This window comes from Juglans regia, chromosome 11, assembly GCF_001411555.2.
Source record: "Juglans regia cultivar Chandler chromosome 11, Walnut 2.0, whole genome shotgun sequence".
Lineage (NCBI taxonomy): Eukaryota > Viridiplantae > Streptophyta > Magnoliopsida > Fagales > Juglandaceae > Juglans > Juglans regia.
This window is the reverse complement of record NC_049911.1, coordinates 21023689-21045641: the sequence shown is the minus strand read 5'-3', so window position 1 is coordinate 21045641 and position 21953 is coordinate 21023689. Positions and strand designations below refer to the sequence as shown.

At 37.3% G+C, this 21953-nt stretch overlaps 2 protein-coding genes across 2 annotated transcripts; one reads left to right on the top strand and one right to left on the bottom strand.

The window, feature by feature from the left end:
* Window positions 1–3216: 3216 nt before the first annotated feature.
* Window positions 3217–21359, bottom strand: LOC109018681. Its single transcript, XM_019000830.2, has 9 exons — window positions 21202–21359; window positions 20974–21074; window positions 6588–7046; window positions 6189–6338; window positions 5841–5906; window positions 5516–5608; window positions 4783–5004; window positions 4197–4702; window positions 3217–3904 (listed from the first exon to the last, which is right to left on the bottom strand). Exons 3-9 carry the CDS (start codon window positions 6697–6699, stop codon window positions 3299–3301), a joined length of 1755 nt encoding a protein of 584 aa, XP_018856375.1. The 5' UTR covers window positions 6700–7046; window positions 20974–21074; window positions 21202–21359; the 3' UTR covers window positions 3217–3298.
* LOC109017947 lies at window positions 14286–14978 on the top strand. Its single transcript, XM_019000132.1, has one exon. It carries the CDS (start codon window positions 14286–14288, stop codon window positions 14976–14978), a length of 693 nt encoding a protein of 230 aa, XP_018855677.1.
* Window positions 21360–21953: the final 594 nt, after the last annotated feature.

Below are 21953 nucleotides of genomic sequence, written 5' to 3'. Positions count from 1 at the left end.
TATTTTTTTTTTCAAAGAACTTTTGAGATTTAAATGTATTTATGCGCTAATTCATATTTACTGTGAAGTTGTTGGTTGTGCCGGACTAAGTCCGAGGAGTAAGGGGGGTTAATTGGAGTGATGGTTGAGAGAATATTTAGAGGGGAATTAATTTTCTTTGTCGAGTGCAGTTTAATTTTTGGAGGTATTAGTTTATATTTTCTGTTATGGAGTTGTGAATGGGAAGAAGTGTGCTTTGTTTAGTGTTGGTTAAATTGTTAGTAATTGTTTGGGACTGCGAACTGTTGGAATAAGTGTGAGTTATTGGAATTTGAATTGGCATTGGTCTTTATGCTTGTATTGGACAATACTGAGATTGGTATAGAATATTTTGGGTCGAAGTGAGGGCTGTCCGGATTGTTATTTGGCTGTTGGAGTTTGATTAAACTTGCTGAATTATGATCTAGAGTTTGGGTCTTGAGTTATCTAAGATCAATTTTGTGTTGTTGGACTTTAATATTTAGTTTATATTATTTTTATGAATAGGTAACGAGATGGATAGAGACTGTATTCAAGTCATAGATAATGCGCTGCAGGAGTCAGGTAAGCGGGGTTCCTATGCTGGGTTTTATACAAGCTAATAAGACTGAGGTTGATTTTATGAAAACTTGCATAATTTGTGTTGTGTTGGGAACTTATGAAAACAAAGATCAACCTCGGTCACTTATCTGCATTATTCATGAAATCTGTGTGAAAAAGGAAAATTATATTCTAACATGCATTGTGTAGACATGAGCTAAATTTTGTCATGTGGTTTCTGAAATCTGGAAAAAGAGCGATATTGGGAATATAAAAAGTTGTGCATTTATTTGTTCTGGCTTTTGTGTTCAGCGTGTGTAAACTGTTCTGATTCTGTTTTGGTACTCTGTAATTTTTTGATATAATATCTGAAAACCTTTGGCATGGTGTACTGGTTTTCGTATCTGACTCTGTCTCTGCTTTGCTCTGCTCTGCTCTGTTATGCTCTGCTCTGTTTGGGTTGGTACCAACTTCTCTGTCTCTGAGTGCACCCACTTTGGAAACAAAGTGGTTTTATTGTGGTCTTTCCTGTGTGCACACTCGGGGCTCCGAGAAGAATAAAGGAAAGATTTCACCTCTGTCTCTGCCTGGTTTGGCCACCGGGGTTAGCACAACCCTACCACGGGGGTGAAACATGGTCTCTGCTCTGTTTGATGCTCTGTTTTGATCTGATGATGATACTCAGTTTATGTTATGCCAAAGCACTAAGGGTTTTACTTGTCTTAAAACCATCGCTCTGTTACTTTTGAAAATATGTTATGTTCTGCATGTTAACTCTGGAAAATATTTTGTTCTAGTTTGTAAATGCTCATGTTTGCACGCTAGCATATGATTTCTGCTTACTGAGTTGTTGATAACTCACCCCCTATCATTATAATATTTTTCAGATGATGTGGAGAGTCCAAATGAGGACCTGGATTTGATTGCTGTTTGTGTTTAAGCTGAGGAGATGTTGGTAGAAGAAGGACTTCTGGTGTTCTTAGTTTTAATCTCTTTGAGTTTTAGTAATATCTTGGGTTTCAGTGAGATTTATGAAATTATTGGTTGGGTTGTTATGACTACCGGGAGGTTATAGACCCCTTTGATTTATTATTATTGCATTAAAGATTGTGTGGAGTTTGTAATGAGATTACTGAGAAGATTTGAGATTGATTTCATTTATGAAGTTTTTGGAGATTATTCTTCGAATGTGTTGGGAGACATAATTATGTGTGACAAGTAGTAATTCTCCAAGCCACCCGGGTTTGGGGCGTTACATCCTCCTTTGAAAAATTGAAAACCAGTTCAACATCAATGAATTTTGGTTGACGAAAAGGGCCCTCCATCTCCGGTAGTGGTTGAGGAACCGCAGAGATGAGATCAGCAAATGATCTGGGCGAGGCTACCACAGGTGGCGAGCCATCAATGGCTGCCATGCAGCCGCAAGAGCAATGTAACCATAGCAAAAAAATGCAAACGTAAAAACCCTAGCAGAGCGTTTTTATGTAGAAGGAAAGTAGGGGTGAAAACCGACGTCGTCGGCGCGGTTTTTGGGCAAAACAGTCGCCGACTGACGGCTGGAAAAATGGATGAGGTGCCGACCGTAACCGGTCGATGGCGAGGAGGACACCGATCGAGGCAGTTGTCTGCCGGTTCTCGGTCGGCGTCGGTTCTTTGGCGGTTCTAGTGAGATAATTATGAGAGAGAATGAGAGAGGGAGAGATGCATAGGAGAGAGAGAGAGTTACAGAAGAGAGAGAGAGAGAGGGTTACAAAGGAGGGTTCGGGGAAGAAGAAGATCGGGGAGAAGAAGAACTCTTAACGAAACGAGCCGTTTCACTTAAGTTTAAGTGGAACGGCGTCGTTTCAGACTTATTATTTTGTTCTTACGTCCTTAATAAAACGACGTCGTTTGGTTTAATGCCAAACGGCGTCGTTTCCAGTATCATTTGCAGTACTTATTAACTAAAACGGCGCCGTTCAACTTAAACTTAAGTGGAATGACGCCGTTTTGATAAGGGTATATTAAAAAAAAAAAAGATTTTATTATATCGGTCGGTTCAGCGGTCCGGTCCAGCTTCAAACCGAGACCGAACCGCTGAACATCGGTTTCTTGAATTTTCCACCGCACGCCGACTGGTTCTCCACCGGTTCCGGCCGGTTCCTGACGTGGCCGGTCGGTTCGCGTCGGTGGCGGCCGGTGCTGTCGGTTTCTGTACAGCCCTAAAAGAAAGTATGTTTCCTTTTTATATATAATTTGTACAAAGATTATAAATCAATATAAAGAGATTTACAACTGTTTTATAGGCTATAAACTATACCCTAATGGTGCAACTATTTATGCTGTGGTAGAATCATAGAAGCTATGATTGAGGATCATCACTTGACTTCCCTTGTATGAGAGACTTAACAATTTTATCCTCAACAGGTTTTACCCTCTAAACTTCATTCAACAAGAAAAAAATTATTTAAGGTCTCAATTATATATATTATTATATGTTTAATATGATATAAAAATATCTAGATTTTATATGAAATTTAATAAACTAACTTACACAGTACTAAAACGAAAGATGATATTGTGAAGGATCACTTGATAGTTTTTATGAAAAAAATATAATAATATTTTTATTTTATTTTTTTTCTTAATTTTACAAAGCTATGCCACACGATAGAAAAATTGGCACCCTCTAAACAATTGCTGGTTCCGCCACGGAAGTAGATCGAGATGTAGCATCCGCACACAACTGGAACTAAAAATGTCAGGGATCCACCTTGTGGCTGCGTTGTGGCACCTTCGATACGGTAGCCCGTAAAAGATCAATATAAAGAGGAAACTGCGCCATAGCAAAAAAGGTTACAGGTAGGCATGTCACTGCATACACTGGAATCGCCGCAAATTTTAGCTGGTCCTGCAGGACATAGAAATGGCCCCCACAAAATGAAATTAGCATCGCGGCTATGGACACGAACAAAGATGTTAAACCCAGCAAGAGTTTCCTAGGTAAGTTCCTGCCAAAATCTCTCTCTTGGTATCGTGATGTTAAGATGGCGAGGAACATGACTAAGGCCGTGATCGAGAAGCAGAGAGCAACGAGTGATGAGACCGCGAAGAGGTCAAAACCAGGCTTGTTTTCGAGCGCTGGAATGCCAGTACTATCGAAGCCTCCGGGGACCGTGGTGGAGGCAGTAAAGGCCACTGTGGCGATGAGTGCAGCTACGACGGAACAGGATTGAGAAGTGCTTGTTAGCCACTTGCTACCATTCTTTACAAGGTCTTTGTGGGTTTCAGTGAACAAGTCGCTTGGGGTCTTGCCCTCCTTGTTGTAGAGGGGGAAAAAGTTGCGGCGCATGGAATCCCTGACATACTACACGCAGGAAGCCAAGCAAAGGATCCAGTATTAGGTATCCCATATATATATAGTAGTTTGTCAACAAAACTAATTTTGTAATAAAATAAAGGGACTTTTCTTTTCTCTTGTTTAAGGAAAGATATCGTGCATATATGCTTGTTCTCGCCCTTTTTAACACAGAGAGGAAGAGATTTGAATCCACAAAATATTTTTAAACAAAATCAATGAGTAGTTAGATGATCAGTATATAAAATTGGAAAAGAATAAAAAAGACATACAGAAATATAAACATAATTCGCAGTCGTACCTCATACCACTTGTTTTCCCATTGCATTTGCAATGCTGCCCCGGGGATTCGCCACGGCTGTTTGTCTCCAAGCGTTGCCGCAAGATGCAGGGCACCATTCCCTTCCTTATCCAATTGTCGAAACATGCTCTCTTTCGAGATATTTCGTCGTCGCAAGAGTTCATATAGTACCTTTGGTTGCCTGTACTCGACCGCCAACAATACTATGTTCTTATTATCTGCATTCACGTCATTAATGGCAATTGGACAGACATCTAGGATTCTTTCCACAATTTCAGTGATACCATTCTTGGCTGCAAGTAATATTGGAGTCTCTTTCTCTGGCATTTCAGGAGGTTTATCCTGAGGCTGATCTACGAGCATCATTAGATTCTTGTTCTCAGCATTCCTATCTTGTATGGAAATCGGAAAAAGTTGTTGTACTTTCTTCACAATATCGTTGATGCCATTTTTAGAATCAATTAATAATAAGATCGTCTTCGCCGTTTTAGGGGTTTTCTCCATCCCTGCCAATAACACAAGTTTCTGGGCTTTGATTAAACTGTCTACACAACATATTCGTTCGTAAACTACGTCTGATTTTTACCGTCAATTTCCGTAGCTTTTATAGAATCAGTGGGCGGAATTTCACTACCGGATTCGTGAAGATCGTAAGGCATTGTTTCATCTAATTCCTTTGTTCGGGATTGTGCAGACTCGCGCGCATGATCTTCATATGTGGAATGAAGTACTAGAAGTTCGTTCAAGATTTGAACGGCCCATTTGTGCTTCTTTTTGTCGCTCTCTATCTCTGTTATTGCGGCGAGTCCTTATAAAATAACCATGATACACAAAACAATATATTTATTAGCAAGCCTTTTAATGAACGTACTAAATATATTGATCATAAATAAGTATTGACATTTTGATCACTATATATGTTTAATTAGTATAATGGAACCCGCAATAAATAATATGTTACACACCAAAGTTGTAAACATCATATAACGTCTCTACATAAAAATAATAGGGTATAAAGAAAGCACTAACCGATCGAAGTATATTATATGCAAGAGGATACATGGGTACTACGTAGTTATATGATCTGTTGTATATGTGTTAGGAGGAGACAAGAAATTCATGTTGTAGTGCCACATTAGCTAGTGATCTAAAATTCATTCAATGCATTTTACGAGTTAAATAAGCAAGAAGTACGATGACGTGACACATGATTGCTATCGGATGTTATATCATTCTATACGGTATGCGGAACTCATGTTGTATCAATCTATTTAAACGTGAAATTATAAAGGATCTTAATCCCTTTATTACCAACACACCTAATCCAAGAAACCTCAGCAATGCCTTGTTCGCAAGCTTGACAAATTCAATGCAGGTGCTATAATTAGCTGGAAATAACTCATCAGTTCGGCCTGTACAATAGAAGCAATTGATCATTGAAATGAATCATGAATATATAAAGGAGTTTGATCAATGGTTTTATTAATTTTAAGCCAGGCTAGCTCCTCTTGGACTCTTTTTGGTTCAACAATGTGTGATCCGTCCAAAAAACTGGCTCTGAAAATGTTCTCTTTTACTGGAGCTCTTATTTTCTTTCCTAAATCTTCCTCTCAAACACACTAAGTACAGTGATGGATTGCTCACCATGTCTTCTTGCCTTTGGTACTTCAGTGTTCTCCGCATCTGTTTTTCCTCTATTTATGCCTGTGACTGGTAATTGAGAAAAAGAAAAATAGTTCGATCATTAGCAGAAATGAGCCATGCATAACAATAAAATTCTACACTACGCTAGCTAGTGTGGTTGAGTAATGCAATTAGTTTTGAATGTGATGGTACGTATCAATTAATTAGTCTCAACAATGGCGTCTTCAAAACGAAAGATCTGACAAAGCTGCTGAAGCGTATATGCCATGACATGGGTGTTCTTGTCACATGAGTGCGTATATACACAATGTGTTAATGATAATTATCAAAATCTGACCAATCACATACCAACTAGAACCATTTTCCGCAACAATTTGAACAATTCGTAGCAGGTTCTGTAGTTCTCTGGATAAGCCGGAGTCTTTTTGTTCCCTGGACTATCTCTTGATCGCATTAGCTGGTTATCATCTGGTTCCCGCCAAAAGATTTTTTCAACCCCTATCCCTTCGATAACACAACAAGTGAGAATTCTTGAAACAAGATATGATTCCATAAAGGGAATGGAAAAGAGAAATATTTGGTATACACATAAATTGATATGCTTTCAGATTATAAAACTATTTTTACAAGTTTACAACGAAATTGCGTCTCAAAATCTTGTTTTCTGTTGGAGGTCTAATTGTTTTCCCTAGGGCTTGCTTTCAAACACAGTAAAGTAACGCATTTTTACAAGATATGATTCCATACGCTTGTTTTTCACCATGCAGTGCTGCCATGAAAAGAGGGGTCTCCTGGTTATTATTAGTAGCAGCCACCAACTCTGGATAAACTGTTGCAATGCATTGACACATGGCAACATTCCCCATTGATGCTGCTGAATGGAGCGGAGTATTCCCTCGGTCGTTCCGAGTCTCAAGAACCTGTCTGAGTCGGGATGGATCCCAAATTGATTGTATAAGTTGTCTGACGTTATCTTCTATGCCAATGGAGACAGCTATGTGTAATGCTGTGTCTCCTAAATTGGTGATTTTGGCCGTTTGAGCCCATTCATCTTGTACATACTGCTTGGCAACTTCATCCCATTTGCCTTCCATTGCCATTCTGAACAACTTGCTCTTGATGTCCTGCCTTTCCTGATTATAAGTCGATTGGTCTTCGCTCGTACTACTCGAAATATCTTCCATTAATGTTTGGCAAAGAATTGAGCTGTAGAAAATCAAACGGATAGATAGCAGATGAGTGAGCATATTGGGGAGATTGGTTACCTTTATTTATACTCAGAAACCAATCTCCTGTGTGCTGCCACATAATTAAATGTGATACACGTACGCTCGAATAATACTTTAACCCCAACACTCCAAACATCAAAAATTTTATTCCATCCAGTGTGTCGATCGGTGTGTCTGTCGCTTGCTGGATACGTATGTCTGCTGCAATTCTCATATGAAGCTACAAATTAAACAAACCTTTCTCCGAGTTTTAACTTTTAATAAATTGTCATTTTCTCCTCATAATTATATATTATACACCCCTGTCACATCCCATTACGATGAGATTTCATTGCCCATCAATTTTTATATTTTTTCTTTTAAAAATTAAAGAATCATATTATAAGGGTGTATGATAAATCATGAGGTGTGGTGTATATATAGCCTTACTCATTAGTCTTTTATTTGCGTAACCTCAAGGATGCACCCATGTAAATAGTAACCCACAATGCAAAAATTTAAAACCAGATATTAATATTATTTTTAAGAAAATTTTATACACCATTACATAGTGAAATGTGTCATATTTATTATTATTAGATGATTATTTATCATCTAAATATGATAAATATGTCATATCTTACATAATGAAATGAAAGTGGGATGGTGGTGTGGTGTACGTATAATATTACTCTTATTTTTAATATAATATAAAGTAAATTAATATATTAATAATAAGTTACTTAAAATGATTTAAATCTTATTCTTCAAACCTTTATGAGATGCAATATTATTTGGACTTTTTGTTATATTTGTTTATTGATCCTTAATAAAGAATTCATCAAAAGATCCTTTTATGACTGAATTATATATTATTATTATTTTTTTTATGACTTTCCTATCCTAGCTTAAAGTCTCTACCAGACATATTCGAGAAAAATACTAAAAAATAAAATAAATATGCGTAGAACTATTAACTATATGTTTTATAACAATTAATAGAACCTAGCAACATCTAAGCAAACTTGCACTGGACAAAAGTACTGTTGAGAGAGACGGAGAGAGAGAGAGAGAGAGTAGACAAAAATAAAGTAGTTAACAAAATTGGGGTCTAACGCTCTTTATTAAAATGAAAAGGTTGATTGGGCCCCTCAAGATTGGGAACTCAAGCCAAGTACGTTCCACATGTCTTCAAAAGATGAATTAATATCATGCTTTCACCTTTAGCATTTTTATTAGGTTAGTTAAAACTTAAATTTATTATATATTTAATTATTAAAAATTAAAATATACTTACAATATATTAATTAAATTTTAAATATTTAAAATTTAATTATAGTGATTTTAAATTTTTTTTCCACATTTAAAAGTTTCTGTATATACATCAAATACATATTTTATTAATTATTTTTCTCTTCATTTTCTTTCTATAATATATTTTTATCACAATTGGTATATTAATTTGAGTTAGTGATATATTAATTTAATAAGAATATGATTATTAATTAATATATAATAGGTAGAATAGTAAAATATGATATGATATGATAAAATAAAATAAATTAATAATTAAAAAATTAAATATTTTTGAAATTACTAGTTATTCATTATTATATAATGAATAAATGTATAATCTAATGTGGAGATTTGATGTGAATAACTAAAAATAAATTCATCTTATATTATTTTATTATTATATAATAAAAAAATAATTATTCTAATGTAGAGATTTATGTGAATGGAATAGCTAAAAGTCAAATTTCTCTTATATTCATAAAAAATATCTTTTAATTTTGACTAATCTAATGAGAGTACTCTAATTATTTAGCTTTTAATTTTGAACAAAGAATGCAAATCCCATTTTTTAAAAAAGAAATGAATTAATTATTTCCATTGAGATCATAATATTTATTCATTAACAAACATAGATTGAATTAAAAGAGAGAATATTGGAGGACAAAGTGGGGAACCTGCAAAAACACTTTTACAGAAATTGCAGTGGATGCAGTAGAGAAGAAAAGTAAACTGACAATAAAACCAATAATTTTTTCCATATTTCAATCAGTGTAATATGGAGATAAGTTTAGAGCAATGTCTTTAATTTGCACGAACATTTAGCTTGATATAGAGACAAGCAGAAAATAGAAATAATGAGTGCTGGAAAGGGGAGACAAGCTTCTCATATTTATCACCGTCTTAACTTTCATCTCATTATGTAAGATTTATCATATTTATCACTATTAGATGATTATTTTTTATCTAAATATAATAAATATGTCATATCTTACATAATGAGATGAAAGTGAGATGGTAGTGTGGTGTACGTATAATATTACTCTTATTTTTAATATAATATAAAATAAATTAATATATTAATAATAAGTTACTTAAAATTATTTAAATCTTATTCTTCTAACCTTTATTAGATGCAAAATTATTTGGACTTTTTGTTATATTTGTTTATTGATCCTTATAAATAAAGAAATCATCAAAAGATCCTTTTATGACTAAATTATATATTATGTTTTTTTTTTCTATTTTTTTTTCTTATGACGGTCCTATCCTAGCTTAAAGTCTCTACCCGACATATTCGAGAAAAATACTAAAAAATAAAATAAGTATGCGTAGAGCTATTAATTACTATTTGAGAATTGAGACAAAAAACATAAAGTTTTATAACAATTAATAGAACCTAGCAAATATCTATGGTCTCAAGGATTTTTAATACATGCTTATATAAAACCTAATTAAAAAAAAGACTAATAGAATTGGAAAATGGCAATGAATAGTGAGAGAGAATTAGGAAAGAATTAAAGAAAAATAGGTAAGTGCAATATGCATACTTGCACTGAACAAAAGTACTGTTGAGAGAGACTGATGAGAAAGAGACATAAATAGAGTAGTTAACATAACAAAATGGGGGTCTAACGCTCTTTAAAAAAGTTGATTAGGCCCCTCAAGATTTGGAGCTCAAGCCTAGTACGTTCCACATGTCTTCAAAAGATGAATCAATACCATGCTTTCACCTTGTTATTTTGCTTTTAATTTTGAGCAAAGAATCCAAATCTCATTTTTAAAAAAGGAAATGAATGAATTATTTCCATTGAGATCATAATATTTATTCATTAACAAACATGCATTGAATTAAAAGAGAGAATATTGGAGGACAAAAACACTTTTACAGAAATTGCAGTGCATATAGTAGAAAATAAAAGTAAACAGACAATGAAACCAATAATTTTTTTTCACATTTCAATCGGTGTGATATGGAGATAAGTTTAGAGCAATGTCTTTTGCACGAACATATAGCTTGATATAGAGACAAGCAGAAAATAGTATATGAGCAGGCGCAATAATGAGTGCTTGAAAAGGGAGACAAGCTTGTCAATTTTCAATCATTCAAGATTTAGCAAACAAAGATTTTAATAAAAAAAATAAAAAATAAAAAATTTATCATCACAAAACAATTAATATTTCCACATTCAGTCCATATCCAAAACAAAAAATAACAAATGGTAAGTCAGAACTATAATAAGATAACAGATAATAAATATATAATCCACAGCTTACTTATATATAGGACTGGCAAAGTTCCTACTTTCTTGATCAATAAGATTTCCAACAGTTGTTTGGGTGGGTTTCTTTTACTTTTTTCTCCCTCACAATTCCTCTTTGAATCTCACCCAATGCCCGCTTGGTGCTCACGCCGTTCTGGCCTTTCACTTTTACTTTTTGCACATTCACTTTTCGCACGTTCACCCTTTATGCATGTAATGCCACAATGTAATATTATAAAGAGTAAGAACTTCTCTTGTCGTGATATCTCCTTCTGATAAGTTATAAGAGTATATGATGTATGATATCTCACATTGCATAAGAAATTGAAGGTTTAACCCAATATCAATTTAAGCAAATCTTATCTACTCTACTCAATTTTGTGAGGATGTTTGTACGAGCACCCAAAGAAAACTGCATTGACTTCATTAATGGATAATTGTGAGGAGTTGAATTCTAATTACCTTGTTGATGTCAAGAGTGTTGTGGTGTTTTTTTCTTTTTTGAGAACCTTCCACTAAATAATCTCAGGAAGTGTTGAGCATTACAACACCTTGTGGGCAATGTACTTTCAGGGGAGGGGGTTTGTTAGGAATTGTCGGGTTGCATGTGGAGACCAGTCTGTGAGTAGAAAATTGAGAAATAGAGAGTTTGCTCAATGTCACTCGACATGGCACTTGAGTGAAACTCAACCTGTGACTTCGCTCGAGGAGCGCTTGACACTGGGTTAGAGTGAAACTCAACTCGTGAGTTTGCTTGAGTCTCGAGCGATAGTGGGGTCAAGCTAGACACAAACCTTAGTGTTCGCTCGAGCCACGTTCAACACCCTGCTCGAGCCAATGTTCATTGGTTGTTCACTCGAGATACGTTTGACATACATGACGCTCGAGCGAAGAATGTAATTTTTGTCAGATTAGGGTTTTCAACACCGTTTACTATAAATATGCTATATTTTACTTGTTTTGTACGACTTTCAACATCTTTTAAGAGATACCAATTGTCAAATGAGTGCATGTTGTGTGAGAGAGGAAAAAGCTCTAGAGAGTGTGAGTTAAGATTGAGTGATTGTAATCTCCTCTGGTTAATAAGATTTCTGTAGTTCTTTTGACGTAGACAATTTGCTGAATCATGTATATTGTGTGTCGTGTGCTTGAACATGCTTGCTTTTTATTGGACTTGAGCTATACCACCTGCGACGAACTAGCCCGACGAGGATGTCAGGAATATAAGGTAGAGAGATTTTGATATCCCATATGATGTGTAAGGGAATATGGTGCATGGGTTCATATATTGTTTGAGAATGAAAAGTTCTTGCTCTTTATAATAGTTCAAATAAGGCTCAAATTGTATTATTAATTAGTTATTTTGGAGTATAGACTATTTTGTTTGAGCTTTCAATTGGTGCATTACACCGAAATAATATGGTTTTAGTATCGCATGTATTAGTATGGTATTAGTATCACATGTATTAATCTTTGATTGGTTGACGCAGATAGCTAATGCACCATACTTGAGGCCCTAAGACATCTTGATAAGTTTCCAAGTATAGATGGGATGGCACTCTCAAGTCACATTCTATTAATTTAAACTTACTATTCCATTAAAAATCTTAACATTAATACTAATTTGAAATTACATGGTATACTATTATATAATGAGAGTCCAATATATTCGTATTATGAGATTACTTAATATATATAGGTTGGTTTGGTTAAACAAACCAAACTAAACCAAATCAAACCATCTGATCTTATCTCATCTCATATAATCATTATAATTTTTCCAAATCCTCGCACAAAATATAATAAAAAATTCAAGTTTTAAATGTAATTTTAAAAATAATATTTTAACAATATTTTATTCAATTTTTAACTTATATCTCATCTCTGATATGTGTAACCAAACGAGACTAATATCATTTGAAATATTGCATCACATAGCGATCATATATGGAAGATGAGAAATCAAGCTAATTTGCTAAGAAATAGAGAGAGAGAAAAATGATCATGACTCTTGGTTTTGATTGAGTGGTGTATCATGCTTACTTGCATTGGGTGATCCTCGATATATTGTTTCATATATCGCCATCACAGAGCGAGTCATATTAATACTGACCTCGAATGTATATGACTAAGAAAAAAAGCAAAGTTCATATGCTCTATTGGTGAATGGTGTCCTTCAACCTGAATTCTACCCCACCCGAGGTTTAAGACAAGGTGATCCACTATCACCTTATCTATTTATACTATGTGCAGAGGCTCTGAGCAACTTAATTTACAAAGCTGAAGAAAACAGATGGATTCATGGAGTTCCTGTTGTTAGAAAACAGCTAAGAATATCTCACCTCTTCTTTGCAGACGATAGTCTTTTGTTTTGCAAGGCTAATGCTGTGGAATGGGGAAGGCTAATCAATTTGCTGAGAACTTATGAAATGGCCTCTGGACAAAGACTGAACCTAGAGAAAACTACTATCATGTTTAGCAGGAACACAACAAGGGCCACTCAAGAGTACATCTTGTCAATAGCTGGAATGAGGTCAGCAAAGCCATATGAAAAGTATTTGGGCTTGCCTTCTGTTGTGGGTAAACATAGATTAAGATCCTTCAATGGCATTCTGGACAACATCAGATCGAGACTTAGCAACTTCAAGGTTCGAGCATTATCACAGGCTGGGAAATAAATATTTGTGAAAGCAGTCATACAATCCCTCCCTACATACACTATGAGTGTGTTTAAGTTACCAAAAACTTTACTTCAAGCCATAAACAGAGTTATACAAAACTTCTGGTGGGGCCAACAAGACAAGGAAAACAAGATTCACTGGATCTCATGGAAGAGAATGGGGCAAGCTAAATCAGAAGGGGGCTTGGGTTTCAGGGATTTAGAGTGTTTCAACAAGGCAATGCTTGCTAAACAGTGTTGGAGAATTATCCAAGACCCCAACACCCTAGTTGCCAAAGTCCTTAAAGCCAAATACTACCCCTTCCTGACTTTTCAGACAACAAAGCTTGGCTTTAAACCCTCATTTGTATGGAGGAGCTTGTTGGCTGCAAGGCATGTAATCGAGGCTGGATCTTTCTGGAGGGTAGGCACTGGGTTAGAAATCAACATATGGGGAGATAAATGGCTGGACCATGCTAACCCAAGGAGGGTTACCAGCCCAGTGAAGACCCTAGAGGGGAATGCTAAAGTTGCAGCTCTAATGGACCCTGAGTTAAAGAGGTGGAACCAAGACCTGATTCAAGCTACCTTTGAGGAGAGGGAAGCTCAATTGATCCTAGAGACCCCCTTCAGTACTATGACTACCAGGGATAGAATCATATGGCATGGTACAAATGATGGCTCATTCTCGGTGAAGAGTGCTTACCACTTGGTTAAGGACAGGGAGATGGCAAATCATGGGCAAGCTTCAACCAGCAATGGTCTCAAGGAGGTTTGGAAAAAAATTTGGAAGATGGACGTCACACCAGGAGACAAAACCTTTCTATGGAGAGCCTGCCAGGAGGCTCTTCCCACTCAGTCTAACCTGTTTAAAAAGAAAGTGGTGAGTGATCCATTATGCCCAATCTGCAATAGGGAAGAGGAAAGTGTGCAACATGTGCTGTGGAGCTGTGAAGCAACAAAGGATGTGTGGAGTCAGTGCTCCAAAAAGCTATAGAAATGCTCCATTTCTAGCTCCTCAATGTTAACACTTTTTGATACATTGACTGATGCACTGAATCAAGAGGAACTACAAGAGTTTGTGATTACAGCAAGGAGGATCTGGTGGAGAAGGAACTCTTTCATTTTCAAGAAAGGATTTACACATCCAAACCATATTGTTAGAGAGGCAAGAACTACTCTAAACATGATGGCAGAAAAGAAAACAGACCAGTGCAATACCCAAGCCTCTCCCACGGTGATTCATTGGAAAGCTCCTCCAGTGGACTGGTACAAAGTTAACTGGGATGGGGCAGTGGACAAAGTTAAGGGGCTGATTGGAATAGGAGTGGTGATAAGAGACAGGTCGGGGCAGGTTATTGCAACATTGAGACAGAAGGAAAAGCTCTACCCTGACCCCCTACTAGCTGAATCATACGGGGCTCTTCAAGCTGTGAAACTGGCCAGGGAGATTGGTCTGCATCAGGTCATACTCGAAGGTGATTCACTGCAAGTCACAAAAGCATTGGTTGAAGACAGAGAAGAATTGAGTAGTTCAAGCATGTTTTGTAATGAAACTAGACATTTCCTTAAGCTGTTTGAAAAATGGGAAGTCACTCATGTTAGAAGGAATGTCAATCACATAGCCCATTTACTTGCAAAAAATGCTCTTAGCATTTCTGATCAGATTGTAACTATGGAGGATACTCCATCTTGTATTGCTGACTTGATTTAATGGAATGGTTTAAGATTTTAAAAAAAAAAAAAAAAAAAAAAAAAAAAAAAGCGAAGAAATCAGCAGTTAAAGCTTTATAATCAGCCTCCTATTTTTTTGTTGGGCGGAACCATTGAGCCATAAGTTGATCTGCACGCCAAAAAAAAAAAGAAAAAAAAAAGAAGAAAAAACGATCCCTCATCAATAACAAAACCTAACCAACATTAAATTTTGAAAAATGATAGTTAGCACACGATTAATTTTGAGTATTATATTTGACTGAGTTAATAAAACTCTTTGTTCTTTTTTTTTTTTTTTAATTTTAAAATTTTCTTAAATGAATTAATTCGTTCTTAAAAAATTTGAAAATTTACAAAAATGAAAGTTTTATTAAGATAAAGAACAAACTTAATCAAAGGGAATGAACAAGTCAGGGATCCACCATTTTACTTGCGTTGTCACACTTTCTTGCAGGTAGCTCGCAAAAGATCAATAAACAACGAAAACTGGGTCTGAGTGAAAAAAAGTATTGACAGGAATGTAATTAAATAAATTGGAACTGTCATTGAACGCATGCGCAGCTCTTTCCTCAAAACAAAGAAATGGCCAGCGCAGAAGGAAATTAAAATTGCAGCTATGGACACAATCATCGGTGTTAAACCTAGCAAGAGTTTCCTTGGCAAGGTCTTACCAAAATCTCTCTCTTGGTATCGTGATGTTTTTGTAATTTCCCCCCTTTATCTCTAAGGATATGAGAATAGCAACTAATGGAACAAGAACCAAAGGCCCAGTCCAAAATAAATGGTCTCCAACCTGGCTCAAGAGTAGGCTCCTTTGGACGCAACTTGCATGAGAGAACGTGTTGCAGGAGATGAGACTTATCAACCTAGCTAGAGGCCCCTCGAGTGGTGTCCAGCTCTTGAGTGCTTGTCCGTGTAATGGGTGTAATGTACGGGGGACCTTCGATCTTTTGTCAGGAGGGGCATCAACGGATCACCAAGGACGCTAGCGGGGTAAGGGAAATTGGAAAATCACGCCACATTAAAAGAATGACAAAGGGAATAGTACGAAGGACATGAATTTCATGAGGGCATACACGATCTGTCCCCAAGACTTATGGTATAAATAGTAAGTCTCAGGTACGAAAAAACTCTCTCATCCCTATACTCTTTCATTTATTTACAAACTTCCAATATAACTTACTAACTTTAGCATTGGAGACTCCTCTGCCCTAAGGCCGCCCTCTCCTTGTTGCCTTCAATCCTATTTTGCAGGCCCAAGTTTTGAAGACCAGAGTTGTCCTAACCCAAAGGCGTACGAAACACAACGTTAACAGTGGCGTCGTCTGATCTTATCTCATCTCATATAATCATTATAATTTTTCCAAATCCTCGCATAAAATATAATAAACAATTCAAGTTTTAAATGTAATTTTAAAAATAATATTTTAACAATATTTTATTCAATTTTTAACTTATATCTCATCTCTGATATGTGTAACCAAACAAGACTAATATCATTTGAAATATTGCATCACATAGCGATCATATATGGAAGATGAGAAATCAAGCTAATTTCCTAAGAAATAGAGAGATAGAAAAATGATCATGACTCTTGGTTTTGATTGAGTGGTGTATCATGCTTATTTGCATTGGGTGATCCTCGATATATTGTTTCATATATCGCCATCACAGAGCGAGTCATATTAATACTGACCTCGAATGTATATGACTAAGAAAAAAAGCAAAGAAATCAGCAGTTAAAGCTTTATAATCAGCCTCCTATTTTTTTGTTGAGCGGAACCATTGAGCCATAAGTTGATCCGCATGCCCAAAAAAAAAAAAAAAGGATCCCTCGTCAGTAACAAAACCTAACCAACATTAAATTTTGGAAAATGATAGTTAGCACACGATTAATTTTGAGTATTATATTTGACTGAGTTAATAAAACTCTACACTACAAGAAAATTGCTTATTTGTGGCCAGTTAATTCCAGCGAAATGACTATTTACAATTAAAATGAGTCAGTTTTAGTCACAAATAGTCTTTTCGCCGCAATTAAATGGCCATAAAAACCCGTTTTTCTTGTAGGATCTTTGTTCTTTTTTTTTTTTTAATTTTATAATTTTCTTAAATGAATTAATTCATTCTTAAAAAATTTGAAAATTTACAGAAATGAAAGCTTTATTAAGATGAAGAACAAACTTAATCAAAGGGAATGAACAAGTCAGGGATCCACCTTTTTACTTGCGTTGTCGCACTTTCTTGCAGGTAGCTCGCAAAAGATCAATAAACAACGAAAACTGGGTCTGAGTGAAAAAAAGTATTGACAGGAATGTAATTAAATAAATTGGAACTGTCATTGAACGCATGCGCATCTCTTTCCTCAAAACAAAGAAGTGGTCAGCGCAGAAGGAAATTAAAATTGCGGCTATGGACACAATCATCGGTGTTAAACCTAGCAAGACTTTCCTCGGCAAGGTCTTACCAAAATCTCTCTCTTGGTATCGTGATGTTATTGTAAGGAGATTTCCCCCCTCTAGCTATCTATGTGGATATGAGAATAGCAACTAATAGAACAAGAACCAATGGCCCAGTCCAAAATAAATAGTCTCCAACCAGGCTCAAGAGTAGGCTCCTTTGGACGCAACTTGCATGAGAGAATGTGTTGCAGGGGATGAGACTTATCAACCTAGCTAGAGGCACCTCGAGTGGCATCCAGCTCTTGAGTGCTTGTCCGTGTAATGGGTGTAATGTACGGGAGACCTCCAATCTTTTGTCAGGAGGGGCATCAACGGATCACCAAGGATGCTAGCGGGATGAGGGAAATTAGAAAATCACGCCACATTAAAAGAATGACAAAGGGAATAGTATAAAGGACATGAATTTCATGAGAGCATACACGATCTATCCCCCAGACTTATGGTATAAATAGTAAGTCTCAGGTACGAAAAAACTATCTCATCCCTAGATTCTTTCATTTATTTACAAACTTCCAATATAACTTACTAACTTTAGCATTGGAGACTCCCATGCCCTAAGGCCGCCCTTTCATTGTTACCTCCAAACCTAACCCAAAGGCGTGCGAAACAAGACGTTAACAATGGCGTCTTCTGTGAGATCGTTGTATATCTTATGTGTATTTCACATGCCTACGACCACCCGTTCCAGGCAGCTTAGATGAGACACAGAGAAAACCATGGAAGCAAGACTGAAAAACATGGAGGAATGGGTGACGAAGCTGACCGATGAGGTGCAAACGCTTCACAAGGAAAATGAAGAACTCAGAAAACCTCAACAGGAACAGGATGAGGATGCAGAGTCTAGTGATAGTGAGCACATGGGGTCCTAGAACGCACAGGCTGGACCAAATAGGGAGGAGAAGCAAAAGAACATGCAAAATGAGCTCCGTTGTCTCAATGGAAAATATGAGGAGATCGCAAGGAAGGTGGGTACATCGTCATTAGTGAACCAACTGCTCACGAGCATTGTTCTACCCTACACGAAGGAGGTGATGGCAATTCCCTTACCACCAAAGTTTAGGGTTCCAGCCATGGAGATGTACAACGGAGGAAGGGACCCTCTTGAGCACCTGGAAACTTTCAGGGCTCACACGACGCTGCATGGCTTCCCAGGCGAGGTGGCATGCAAAGCATTCCCGCTGAGCCTAAAGGGACCAGCATGGGTATGGTTCGGGTCTCTGGCACCCAGATCTTTAGACAGTTTTGGAGAGCTAGCTAGACTGTTTTTGACTCAGTTCATGTCGAGTTGGAGGAGGCGGCGCCCAGCAGTGTACCTCCTTACCATCCAACCTGACCCAATTCAACAAGGAGCGCATGACCAATGATGACCAAGACGAGAAGATAACCTTGGCGGTGCTTCTAGGAGAGGTTTGGTCACAATCCCAATTTATGGCCAAATTGGCGAGGAGGACTCTCGTGACACTGTGGGAGTTCATGGATCAGGCCGATAACTTCATCAATGCCAAGGACACTCTTTGGGCCTTGACGGAGTTGAGAAAGAAACAGTTGGAGTGAGCACAGAGGAAGGCAAAGGCTCCATCTAAGGTTAAGGCCTATGAGAAGTCGAAGAAGAGTTCCTAAGACAAGAGGAGGGAGGACGCCTCGACAAGGGGACCGGGACCTCTGTTCGACCGGCCTACATTCACCATCAATGAGGCCGACACTTCCGTTGCTGGTGAAGAGGATGACCGGGGTATTGCACGCCGCTCTGCACATACCACATGTCCACCTCGCACAACACCAATGATTGCTTCTCCCAGCAAAGGAGAAGGGAGCATGCAAAGCGGACAAGGCAGCACTATCCCCCAGTCCAGAGACTGGAGTAAGAAAGGAGGGGAAGGTTGAGGGAAAGGAGCATGGACCACATCGATGACCACCAGCGCAGGGGTCATAGCAAGATCGTACTGGCTCTCCACCACGGTGGGGACCTCCACTTGGAGAAATCCGAACCATAGCTAGAGGATTTGTGGGTGAAGTTGTTTCCTCCTCAAGCAGAAAAGCACATGCCAGGCGGGCCCAGTACCACGAGGTGTACTCGACCGTGTATCATCCCACCAAGCATCGAAAGAGTGAGCCTACCCTAGTCATCTCCTTCACGGAATCCAATGAGGAGGGGGTCATGTACCCCACGATGACGCACTATTAATGACTATGCTGGTCGCCAACTTCACCCCGCAGAATCTTCATTGTCAACGATAGTTCTGAGGACAACCTGTTTTGGGAGGCCTACACCAGAATGGGAATAAATGCTGTCCAGCTATGGGAACCATCAAGCAGCCAGTCCTTGCTGGCAGCGCCCCCAGCACGGCCTCGATCATGGTCGACTTCTTAGTGATGAGGACCCCATTGTCGTACAAAGCCATCATCGGAAGGCCCACCATCAACATCTTGTGGGCCGTAACATCAACCTACCATCTCAAGTTGAAGTTCCCAACTCCTCGTGGAGTAGGAGAAATCTGAGGTGAAGAGCGATTGGGAAGAGAATGCTACGTCCAAGAGCTGAAGCAGAAGGATAGTGTGCTTACCCCAGACAACACCTCCAAGAAAGAGTATGCCAATGGGCTTTAAAGCCCTTTGCCGCCATTATAGAGGTGTTGGCGGCGAGGGGGTTCTTAGCCTCCTCTTGGGATCAAATACTGTATTTCATAGTATTGTTTTCCAAAAAAACCCATCTCAACGGCTCCTCAACTACCAACATTATCAACACAGTGCAAACAATGAGGGAGAAAATAAAATAAAACCCAAGAAAAGATTGAAGTAGCTGCATCAATACTTCATGGAAACATGAACAATCACGTGAGAGTTTTTCTTTTACAAAAATATATCAACATAAAATGGGAGAAGTACATGGTATTATGATGTTAAATTAATATACGATAATATCAAATCTATATTTTATCGAGACTATAAAAAATCTATAACGTAAAGCTCTGATACCACATGTTAAATATTTGAACATGAACATTAATAATCGGATCTTCTATTTTCTATGATCCACAATAATAAAACAATAATAATTTAAAGACGTACCTTTCTCCATCTCTAATTCGATGAAGAATTTTACTGACTATGAGAGAAGGATCGCCCTAATAAGTTGGCCTCCAAGTGTCTCTTGATGACTAGAGACACAATGATGTTGTAGGTGAGAGAACCTTTAACCACTCAGTACTATTTATAGACTTATGGCCATCAAGAAGTTTAGAGACTTCGCAACGTACTCACTGTGATTAGATATAGAGTTAATCTTATCTGATTGGAGTTAATCTTATCTCATTATGACTCATCAATTAAGTATTAAATATTGAGCTATTCTAAACCCATCAGGATATGTGTGTGGGACATAGAGTTTAAATAAAACTCTTACAAAATATTTCCTCCTTGAGTTGATCAACCAATATCATGCCTTCCAAAACAACAGCAAAAGAAACGATATGACTCTAGGAAAGAAAGGATGGAGATGAGTTCTTGCAACACTGGCGACTTAGATATACTTACAGTGATAAATGCATGACGATTTTGTAGTATCCTTCAAGGTGGCTACCGCTTCTAAAAGCTGAAGGCTTGCTCGCCAGTACGTAGATGGAGAGGAGTGAGTCCTTCATTGACAAAGCTCGCCAAATCGGTCAATTCAAGTGCAGCAAAATCAAACATGTTCTATATTTGAAATGCCAAATCCGAAGTAGAAAGAAAAATATATATCATGTCGGTTGCAGTACTACTGACCGAAGTACTAGTCCCCAGCAATGGCACAATGAAGGATGGTGTCACCATTCTTCCTCCTGTAAAATTGATAGCCATCCATTTCGCATTGACACAGATATAGTGAAGACAAAAGAAAGCTGGTTTTTCACCATGCAGTGCTAGCTGCCATGAAAGGAAGGGTCTCCTGGTTGTTATTAGTAGCAACCACCAACGTCTCTGGATAAAATTGGGGTCTAACGCTCTTTAAAAACTGAAAAAGTTGATTGGGCCCCTCAAGATTTGGAACTCAAGCAATGTAGGTTCCACTTGTCTTCAAAAGATGAATCAATCCCATGCTTTCACCTTGTTATTTAGCTTTTAATTTTGAACGAAAGAATCCAAATCTCGTTTTATAAAAAGAAATGATCAATTACTTATTTCCAAAGAAAGCATAATATTTACATTATACTTTATAATATAGTACTAATGAAAGGGCGGTTAATTCTTTCTTTTAACTTATTTTACACGTTGTCACTGTCGTATGACCTAGAGATGGTGAAGCAACAAGCCAAGTAAGTACGTTCCACGTGTTTTCATAAGATGAATCAATCCATGCTTGCTTTCACCTTGTTATTTAGCTTTTAATTTTGAACAAACGAATTAATCCAAATCTCATTTTTGAAAAAGAAGTGAATTAATTATTTCCAATGAGATCGTAATATTTATTTATTTTTTTAACAAATTTGCATTGAATTAAAAGAGAGAATACAAGAGGAGAGGGCAGGGACACTCAC